The following is an 11,490-nucleotide window of genomic DNA, read 5'->3' as shown; positions in this document are numbered from 1 at the left end:
TCCATATTCATTTCCTTCATTTATTGTTGATTGTGTCTGGGTCCAAGCCGCCCATCATACATCCCCCCTGTATAAATAGGTAGTTGCAAGGATGACCCATCTCGGTAGAATAAAGATGCTGGGGGTGTTTGTGACACTATCGACAGATAACTCTATGGTGTCGCATAACCCGATTGCATAGCGATTAAGGTGGGAATTATCGATAATACTGGACACGTTGGTGTTGTTGGCGGCATCAATGTGTAATATGGTTTATGGGTGGCAGTCGTACGAATATACACCTGGAGAAAGTGTTGACGCAGCGACTGATGGTGCATGATGTAGTGCTTGTATATAATAAACTAGGTTAGAAATAAAAATATATGAACTATATTGATTGAGAGGTTGCACAATAATTGAGTCTTTATATGGAGCTGGAGTAAACATTGATCCCTCTGCGGTATGTTCTCCCCACCTAGGATTGATGGGCTCTCATCTTGGCCTCTTACGATGATATTGCTTACTCCTTTCTGCAATCGGAAATAGATATGGCTTGCCGTTATGCTCAAACCAATCCATGTAATCCGAAGATGTTTCCAACTCTAGTGTGAGAAATGGTTCACGCGTTGGCAAATAATCGTACCTACGTTGCCACATCTCGATATACTTATTGTGGAATATTAGCCAATCTTCCTTGAGTCTCCCTCGGAAGTCAATCTTGTACAGGTCATCGAGCTCCTAGGAAGGCGGCAAAATATGTTGCGTACACCCGAACTGCCACATCACTCGGTCGAATTCGTGCATCTTAACCGTTGCAAAAATAATCAATGACACTTTGACGTGCCAAATGTTGCGGTTGGCCAAATATTGAGTCGGGACACATTCTTGAATTTTTGGATATGCATATGGTATTCATACTAACTGCAGTACGAGTTTATAAATTTTAGCACGTGTATTTAATTTCAAATTATGGAATCAATATTATATAACTTAGAAATCCATAAACTAACATCCTCTTGGATTTATTGATCTAAAGCTAGTTGGATATCCTCGACCTCGATCGGTATACCTGTGTGTCTCGCGGGATTGTTCCACCTATTCAAATAATATGTTATTTCAAAATTATAACAGTGCAAAATTATAACGATAATGATATTATCAAATGAATTTTACCATATTACGAGTGAGAATTCACAAGCGGGGTCCACTCGGGGTGTAAAAATGGTGTTCGATACCATGCCAAGGATTGAAAAATGAGCATGCAACCGCTGATTTTAACTTTTTCTGGTTTCTTTGCTCGACACATTTCTCGGTACAATGTCACTAGCACCTATGATCCCTTACTAAGTTGTCTCACTTCTTTCAAGTCGACTAGTAGTAGTAGCCACCTTAAATGTATCAGATTTTGAGATTTATTTGGCATAAATAGACCCTCGATCAACCTTAAGATGAATGCGCACGTGAATTATTCTTTTTCAATGTCACTTGTGGAAGCCTCGATAGCTTTGAAGTTGTCTTCCAACCATCCCATCTTGATCTGATTACCCCTAAACTTTTTGTTCGGCACCTTTCCTAGTAGTTGCTCACATGTTGCACTCCAATCGACACTCACCATTTTCCCCATAACGACTTCCCAATCGATCAGTAGACCGAGTTGTAAACTAACGTCCTCCAGTGTAATTGTACACTAATAGTAAAGACGATGGAATATGTGTGTCTTTGGTCTCTATTTTTCCACTAAAGCACTTATAAGTGAGGGATCCAATTTTGTCCCTTAAGCATGCGAGCCACGTATAAGAATCTTGCATCTCGCAAGTGTCCATAAATAGCATCTGATGCACCTTAGCTTAAATTGTGCATGTACGTCTTTAAAATCCGATCTTCGACCTAAGTATATAAACATAAAAAAATTAATAATGTTAACAGTAAAGGTGAGCGTTCGATCGAATCAAATGAAAAAATTTCGAGTTAATCGAGTTGACGAATCATATTTTATCATCTTAATTTTATTTGAAATTTTCTCGAATCGAGTCGAGTGAGATGGAATTCAAATCGAATATATTTGTTCGAGTTAAATTTTAATAAATATTTTTGGGTCCTTGTAACCACTATCACCCATCATAATAAAATTTGTCCACCTTAATCAAAATTTTTATTAACTTTCATCACCTCATAATTTATTTATTAATCTTTTATATACGGGTTAGCTTCTTTGCTTGCTTAGTTGTTTCAATTATCTTCAGATTCTTGCCACTATGTTTTTTGGAATTAAAAAATATATTAAATGTAAAAATGTGATTTTTAATAAAAGTTATTTTAAAGATAAAATGTGAAATTGATACCAATATAAAATTTTAACATGAATATTTAATGGCATAATTAATAATTTAATTTTAATATAAATATTCAATATGACTAAACAATTCAATAATATAAATAATATAAAATGTGAAATTTAATTTAATAATATAAATAGTAGATATAAATAAAATTATTACTATTTATGTTTAGTGATTTTTTTTAGATAATTTTGATTTTTTATTTGAGAGTAAAGGGTGAGAAGTAAAAGTTCAGGGGGAAAATAAAAAGTTTTGGGGAATAAAAAATTTAAGGGAAGTAAATAGCGGGGAGTAAATGGGGGGAGTAAAATTTTGGAGGGAAAATATTAAAAAAAATTGGGGGGTGGATTTGGGGTAGATGGGAGGTGGGATGGGAAGGAAGTAAAAATTTTAGGGGGAAAGTAGGAGGGAGTAAAAATTTTAGGGGAAAAAAAGTTTTGAGGGTTTTTGGGAGTAAAATTTTGAGAAAAAATACATGGGAGAGTAAAATTTTGGTGAGAAATGGATTTTGGGTAAATTGGAGATGGATGGAAAGGGAATAAAAGTTTTGGGGAGAAAGTGAGAAGGAGTAAAAGTTTTGAGGGAAAAGTAAAAAGGTTTGGAAGTTTGGGGTAAAAATGTAAAATATTATAGTATGATATTTGAATTATTCGAGTTATTCGAATTCGAAAACTCAACTTGATTCGAACTCGAAATTCAAAAAAAAATTGAATTGACTCATTATAACTCAATTAACTCGAATAACTCGATTCATTTAACTCGAAATTCGAATTTTTTTTCATTTTTTCGAGTTAAATCAAGTTTTGCTCACCTCTAGTTAACAACCTAAAAATTAACTATTTATAATTAAATAATTAAATAATATTTTCTTACTATTTGTAATTGAACGTCGGAGATGCGCTTGTCATCTAAACGAATAAGCTAATTTGCCATTTTACAAATTATAAGGATTAAAATATAATCGAAAGAATAAGACTCAAAGAAGTATTTTTAAAAAAATAATTGAGAATTGAGAATTGAATATTGAATTGAAACGAAGAAATTTCGGAAGGATTTATATAGAAAAATTTATAATTACTAGGGGTATTCTAGCCGTTGAAAAAGTTACCGTTAGAAGGAAAATGCATCCTACAAAGACACATTTTTTTTCTCTCTCCAAATTCAACATATGCAAATAAATTGAAAAAAAAACACACATACTCAAAAAAAACATTTCAGCATATTTATGTAAATCGCCCCTAAAATGTCAATAAAAAACTTGAACAAAAATACAAAGATAAATTTCTTAAATTATTGTAAATATACATTTTTGGGTACAATAATTTTTTGTTCTATGGATAAAATTAATAAATTGTTCTTTTTCATTATTAATTTATCCTTATCTTTTTTAAAGATATCCAAATATGCATGCCGCTTCTTTACTTGTAAAGTTTAAATTCTAATCGTGATTAATGAAAAATTTTCATATATATGATATAAATACATAATGATAACAAAGTACACCTTTTTCTCCATATCGGGTCGTATCTCCTTTATATCAACAGCAAGAAACTAAAAAAAAAAAAAATCAATTTAATCCCTATACTATTACAAAGAATCAAATGAAATCAAATTGAAATAAAACTGACATTTACTATTTAAAAAAATCATTTACTATTTAACAAAACTAAAATTTTTAAAGTTAGATTTTATAAATGAAAATTTTTATTTGACATTAAACTACAATTGAAAAATAATATTATAAATAACGGACTCTGTTATAATATAAACTTATTTAATTCTTTTTAATGGTATAAGTACTATATTAATCCAACTAATTTGATCCAACCCAGAGACCTCTCAAGTACTTTAATCAAACAGAAAACATCATAAAACGTCCCTATATAGATCTGGGAAAGATTAAACATGATAGCGCACAACACAAAACCATAAAATGGACAAGACACCAGTATACAGAACGCCGCCCGCAACACTATATAAAATCACTACCGTATCACAAATTATATGAATATATAAAATACTCTAAAAACAATAATGTCACGACACAATACAAAAAAAACCGACATGGATTTATGAATTATCTATTCATTCAAAGGTGGTGACGAAAATTACTCATTCTGAACTAGGCATTGTTGCATACATGTACAAAGTTTGGGTTGAGATTTTGGATATTTTTCTATTTATAAAAGCAAAAAAAAGAAAAAGTATATATATGAGCTGAGAGAGTTGGTAATACAAAAGAATTGAAACCTAACCTAGTTCAGAATAATATTGTACACATTTTCTGTCTCAGCTCCTTGTTATGATCTAAAATAGACAATTGAATTTCTAAAAAGTTTGCACATCTTACCTTCCTATTTCTTAATGTTACAAAATAGGTAAGAATCCTGTATGTTGGATAATAAAACGCTGTTGAAAGACTAATCAGTATTCTTCATGTGCTAAATATATAGATCAGTATGGCCCCAGTACCTGGAAATGGAATGGATAGGCTTTTCAAATGCTTCCTGTTAAAAATTGGAAAAGAAAGGCAAATGAAAAAGATGAAAACAGAACATAAAATGCCAGACATTTGTTGAAATAAAAGTAGGATATTGAGCTCAAATTCTGCAACTAAATGCTTTTAAGTTATTTTTTCAGGCCAAGATTTAGCAAACCTGAGTCTCCTATGTCTAATACTGATAAGCAGTGAAACCCTTCTGACACATTCCAACATGTTCTAAAATACCTAGAAATATTCAAGTAAAATAATCACTTAAATTTGTTACACCATTTTCTGAATGCATGCAAATATATAGCATTAGTTCTGTTCGTTTGAGGTCCAAGGTACGAATCTGGACTGTGTATACACATGTATAGTATCAATATGAACATAAAAAATGAAAGAAACGACACATAAACCATATTAAGCAGATTTTGATCTTACATGCTGAAAATAGTCATCACTACATGCATGTAGTAGATTAGTATTCTTAAAGAATGAAGCTTATGCTAAGAATTATATCAAAATGAAAGAAATGACTAGAAAAAAAACATTGGTGAGCAGAATACCTGAGATCAGTACCGCCAATCAATCCGTAATTGTCAAACCAGTCATTCCAATCCTGAATCATTGCTTAGCCTGCTAAAGAAACTTTGGTTTTTGGATTCCGGGAGACGCTAGCTTTACGGTGTTGAGGGTTTTCTATAGAATACACAAGAAGACTTCCATCTTTTGTCCCGGCCAAGAAACATTCTTCTGGAGTTACAGTTAGGGAAGTTATTATCTTCCCGATCCCATTATATCTTTGAACAACCTCAAGTGTGCTCATAGAGCGAACAACAATCTGTCCTTGGTCACCAGCACAAACCAAAAACTCGCCACACCCACTGAGTTCAACACAGTTAAGACGCCCATTGGATTCTGAAGAGGCAAGATGTTTTCCATTAATAGAATAGAGGTGTAAACTGAGATCACCATCAGAATAAAGTACAATCTGTCCATGCCGAGAAGCTACAAGTTTTGATAATGCACTTCGATATGGATGTAGTAAAGATCGGACATATCTTCCATCTCTCAAGGTATGGAAAACACAAGTTCCATCTTTTGACCCGCTAATAACTATATCAAGCTCCACACTGACATACAGGCATGTAATTATATCATCATGACCACACAGAATATGGAAGGGAGTTTCAGTAATGACATAGTCTGTCTGCATATTCCGAACTCTCTTTTCTGGGATTCTGACACGGAGAACTTCCCACACCATGACTGTAGTGTCGTGACTTCCAGTAGCAAGAATGCTTCCATCAGCTGTAACTGCAGTAGGTTATCAACACTAGTGAAACCAGACTCCAAGAAGCACTAGTAACACAAACTAACAATTCATAAGGAAAAAAAGCATGTAACAGATACAGATCATCCTCATCTAGACTCATAAGATGATAAAACTCAAGTTTTATATTCATGTCTGTCTCTTTGTTTCCTTTTACGCATCAATACCCTATGGAACCTTTGAATTACAAAACCATCTTAGCATCACTACTTGAATTTTTTTTTATTTCTCATTATTGCTAATGTAACCCACTTTAAGAAGAAACATTTTTACACAAAGAAAAAAATGATTACTTTGAGCAGATTGCAATTATTATTAGGAACTCGAGGTTTAAAAATAGAATTCAGCTTTACATTCCTTTTGTCAGCAGTTACGAGATTCCTTTATAAGAAAATACCTGCAACACAGCTGACAACATCTTTGTGATGTCGTACGCTCTGAACCATTCTTCCATCACTCAAAGATATGACTTGAAAGCTGTTTTCCCAATTGCCACATGATATCAGAAAGTTCTCAGCTGGTGTTTGCATTATCGCAAAGCATTGTGCTCCCAGTTCAACATTTTCTGCCAGAGGGCTCCCAATTTTACGAGGGGAGATAATATCAGAACCCACTCCAAAGAAGGGATCCTGCGGATTTTGAAAAGTTACTTAAACAAAAATACATCAAAGGTAATTTGAACGACATCCAAAAGACTCTTTTCTTTTTTTTTTTTTTTTTTAAAAAAAACAAACTTATAACTAAGAACTAACCTGAGAACCTGAGAAGGTGAAATTTCCACCAGACTGAAGTTGGGTTGTCAACCACATCTTAACAGATAAAGTAAGACCCTGGTTCACAATGACAATGATGGAGTCCAATAATCCAACATACAAAACAGCTGATGGTGGATAACTTATACAGGAAAGAACAGATGTCAAATTGATAGAAGCAGGTGCAAAATACAAAGGATGAGCAATTGGAATTGGAGGCCCTCTTCTTGGGTGCCTTTTGCGGAAAATCTGGATTGGTGTCTGACCGAAATTTGCAATTTGATCTTCAATTGCTGATTTCTGCAACTCATCATCCATAGAGTCCAGATCAACAGCACCTTCATAAGTTAAATAATAGAAGACATTTGCAGCCTGCAACCCAGGTATATTTTAAATGAGACAGTTTAGAGTCAAAAGAATAGAAAAGGAAAATCAATATTTGGTTGTCGGAAGATCGTCTTTCCACAGAATACCTCCACTGCTGGTTTTCCGCGCTGCTTGTAACCAAATACCAAATCAATCCAGTGGTGGAGATTTGAGCTAACATACTCGCTTTCAAGGGCCTCTCTATTTTTAATAACAAATAATTCAGGTGACCCCTACAAAAAGGCAAGCAGAAGTAAATTTCTTAGCAGGCCATCTAGGGTTAAACTAAATGCTCAGCAAAATACAATTCCAACTCATATATTAACAAGGATTCTTCAGGTTAGCAAGTCAAGGAGTCAATGGGAGCTTAACTCCCAGAAAAAAGAGTCTTAAAAAAGTTTACAAAGATATATGAAAACACACACATATACAAAGTTACTAAAGAAATCTTGAAAGTATCGAGCAAGTCTAGTTCACAAATTCTCATCAAATTAAGAAGCATAACTCCTAGAAAGTTCACTCCTCATCTCATAGGACTAAGGATGTGCTAAGTTAGGCGGAAAAGTATGAAAGGAGGGAGTGGAAAAGTGGAAAGAAAATAATATTGGAGTGTGCTTGGTAGAGAAGTAAATTGAGAGGAAAGAAAATAGGAGAGATGATGGTTTTCTATACTAATATAGAAAAACCAATCCTTCCAAATTGGAATGATAAGAGGAGAGAAAATGAGAGAGAGAGAGAGATCTATGCTAGTTCAAAATTATGCATTTTTCAAATGCTTTATTTTCTTTCCTTTTATTTTTCAACTCTACCAAGCAACGGATGGACAGAAAACTACTTTTTCTTTCAAAATTTCCATCTTCCCTATCAAGCACATCTATGGAAAAAAAATTATTTTCTATCTTTCTATTTTTCTACCCCTTCAATTTTCCATCTTTCCAATCTTCTTTCAACTCTACCAAGCAAAGCCTAAGGGAAACATGACAATGTTTTCCAACCATCATCCACTATTTTTTCCACACCCTATTGTGGTAGATATTCAATTTTGTAAGGTTACATATTAATTCGTGTTGCAGTCTGAAAATAAAAATAATGCTAACTTATCTTAAATAATTCTATCTTATCTTCCCTAGGAATTTTCATTCATTTGTTTCTGTATGATTTTGTATAAAACAGGCAAGGTTTTCTTTTCTATTCATTTTCCAATGGTCTTTCTGTCCTTCTGGGAAATGAGCCACATCTTTGTAAATCTTTGCAAAGCGCCTCTCATTGCAAGATTCACCATTATCCCAACTTACTCAGTCATTGTTAACATACTCATCTCCATTATCATGTCAACAAAAATTATAACATAAATCGTTTCCTATTAAAAAAAGGTAAAAAATATGCTCGTTCTGCTTATCTGCTTATGTGGCTTTTTACTCTTGCAAAAGTATTGCCAGATACACCTAATATATAATCTTGCGCATCTTTTCTTTTTTTTTTTCCCCATAAATAATCTCATGAATAGATTTATTCAAAATTCAATCAATATAAACATATTTCATTATGGAATATCTAGAAAAGCATTAGAGCCTTGATAATTGTTACTTCTACAATATTTCTCATGACAGGCCCTGTACAAACAATAAAACTCTGTACCCACACAGTTAGAATCACAATCCTAATCAAGGGTTGAATTTGATATGATACGAATTATTGGACAACCTAAGCAAGAAAAAGGAGCTACTGGAAAAACAAGCCCGTGAAACATTCTAAAATGAAACTGTTAGATTTTTGTTGCAGAAGTCTCTATCTCCTTGACAGAATTTATAGACATTCTCCCGTGTAACCAAGCATCATATGTATTTATTCCTCTTAAGACAAATCAAATAACCTTTCTGACTACTAAATAATTCTCGAGCAATATAAGGACAACTATAAACTCCAAATAGTTCTTGAAGCTGAAACAGCCTATTCAGAAACTTGTCGCTATATAATTTATGAAACTTGACATCCTCAACAGGAATTCACATACCATAGCCCAGGGAGGGAGAGAAACATCATTTATGGGTTCGCCATCTTGTTTCACCCCAAGATGATAAGAGTTCGAATTGATAAGAAACTCGGGCATGTAATAGAACTCAGGAATCAACTCCTTCACGTCACTTGTATTAGATAGGCAATTTCTATATGTGCTTTCAATGCTTTGAAAAAGACGATCTGCATGGTCAAATTTACCACCCTGATGAAAAATGATAAATTAGTGGAGCTTGTAAACCAAGAATCAACGCAATTTAAGTGATAAAAGAGGAAAGAAACCAAATTGCATATAGGACACATTGAATGAGAAAAGTAAATTATTCATAAGTCTGTATTTGAACCATATTTAATGCATTCATACCTATGACTACTAGTATACACTGATAAGACTTTGTGTGACACTATTGCAATGACTTTACACTTATCAGATTTAGTATGACATTACTGCAATGACTTATCAATTAATAGCTAAAGTTCACCCATAACTCTACCATTCATCATGCCCTTGAAAAACTAAATGCTAATATTATCTCATAATATTTATTCATAAAACTACTGCTGTGCTTTTTCCAGGCAAAAACCTAAGATTATAATTTCCACCCGTGTTAAGCATTAAGGTTAAAGGGTATCTTAGTCATTTGTACTACTTAATGTTCTCCTTTAAATAGAGAGACTACCATATTGGTCAATTCCTGCAGTTGAACGTTTCAAGTAATGATAATTTAAGTGTACTCAACTTCCCTCCATACGAGAGTAAATAAAAGATATATTGCTACTTGCTACCTGTCCCAAAAAAGCGCACTTTGCAAAGATGTCAGATTTCAGAATATTTGAGTATATCAAATATGATTCTAAAAATAGTCTATCCCTAACTTTAAGGCTGTACAGTATCCCTACAATTATCCTGTTTCCTAGCGTAAAGTTACCTTAGTTAGGCTAACTATGTGTATAAATATGTATGTAATCTCTTGTGGAAAATACAATAAAAAATATCCTGTTTTTCACATGGTATCAGAGCCTGTTATTTAGCCCGATTTCTGGGATTTTTTAGCCGGTTTCTTTAGCCTGTTTTTTTTTTCTGACTCCCAACCAGTCCTCAAGTCTATAGAAGTTGTACAGACACAACATGACTGAAACTATCAAGACCAGTAACACTGGGGAAGGCTCAGAAATTTCTGTAAACAACTCAAATCCAATGAGTGAGTTTCAAAATATCCAAGTAGCCTACAGGCTAAATGGAAAAAATTATCTAAAATGGTCCGAACTGGTTCTTACCTTCTTGAAAGGAAGAGGAAAGCTGAGTCACTTACTCGGAACTGGACCTAAAGAAGGGGACCCTAAGTTTGATGCTTGGGATGCACAAGACTGTCTTGGTTATGGAACTCTATGATGCCAGAAATCAGTGATTCATGCATGTTTCTTAGCACATCCAAAGAAATATGGGAAGCTGTGAAGCAGACTTATTCTGAAGTTCGAGATGCTGCTCAAATCTATGAAATCAAGACTAAGATTTCATCCACCAAGCAAGGAAGTCGATCAATCACGGAGTATTCCAATCTGTTGCAAAGTTTGTGGCAAGAGATGGATCATTACCAGTGCATTCAGATGAAGTGCAGTGAAGATGCAGCACTCCTGAAAAGGTCTGTTGAAAAGGATCGAGTTTATGATTTTCTTGCTGGACTGAATGTTGAGTTTGATGCAGTAAGAGTTCAAATACTTGGAAAAGAGGAACTACCATCACTAAATGAAACAATTGCAATTGTTCGTACTGAGGAAGAAGAAGAGGAGTTATGGTGGAGAACAATCAAGTGGATAGTTCAGCCTTGGTTACTAATGCTGTAAATGAGAGGAGATTTGGCCTGGAGCAGCTAACTAGTGAAGATAATAGACAGATAGAATGTACAAAGTCTTTTAACAAGGATTTCGTATGGTGCACCTACTGCAAAAAGGCTCGTCACACTAAAGACTTTTTCAGATAGAATGTACAAATTTTTCAGAAAAAGGTGGACAATCAAAGGGACAAGGACGAGCAAATACAGCTAGATAGCTAGATAAAAAAAACAATTCTCAGGAATTACCTATTGAATTCAATAAAGAAGAAATTGAGAAGTTAAAAAATTTGCTGGGATCATTGGAAAAAACTTCTTCAACAGGTACTTGTAGTTTGACCTTTTCAGGTATATCCTCTCCTCAAAGTTCTAAAGTCTCAAATACAGA

At 33.8% G+C, this 11,490-nt stretch overlaps 1 protein-coding gene across 8 annotated transcripts in view; it reads right to left on the bottom strand.

The window, feature by feature from the left end:
- Positions 1-4,387: 4,387 nt before the first annotated feature.
- Positions 4,388-11,490, bottom strand: part of LOC107951124 (BEACH domain-containing protein B) — a 30,481-nt gene continuing 23,378 nt past the window's right edge. For 4 of the 8 annotated variants that reach the window (XR_005906223.1, XR_005906229.1, XR_005906221.1 and 1 more), the window contains 6 exons: positions 9,269-9,475; positions 7,362-7,487; positions 6,889-7,260; positions 6,534-6,765; positions 5,370-6,120; positions 4,388-4,825 (listed from right to left, as the gene is read on the bottom strand). Coding sequence is in view for 1 of the 8 variants with exons in the window: in XM_041082971.1 (XP_040938905.1) it covers positions 5,435-6,120; positions 6,534-6,765; positions 6,889-7,260; positions 7,362-7,487; positions 9,269-9,475 (1,623 nt within the window). In the remaining 7 variants the exon portion in view is untranslated. Of the gene's footprint in view, positions 4,826-4,975; positions 5,047-5,368; positions 6,121-6,533; positions 6,766-6,888; positions 7,261-7,361; positions 7,488-9,268; positions 9,476-11,490 lie in introns of those variants that run through there. The other 4 variants (XR_005906218.1, XR_005906226.1, XR_005906220.1 and 1 more) reach the window with 4 other exon arrangements.

This window comes from Gossypium hirsutum, chromosome A02 (assembly GCF_007990345.1).
Source record: "Gossypium hirsutum isolate 1008001.06 chromosome A02, Gossypium_hirsutum_v2.1, whole genome shotgun sequence".
NCBI lineage: Eukaryota > Viridiplantae > Streptophyta > Magnoliopsida > Malvales > Malvaceae > Gossypium > Gossypium hirsutum.
The sequence above is the reverse complement of the archived record's forward strand: the minus strand, read 5'-3'. Positions and strand labels throughout refer to the sequence as shown.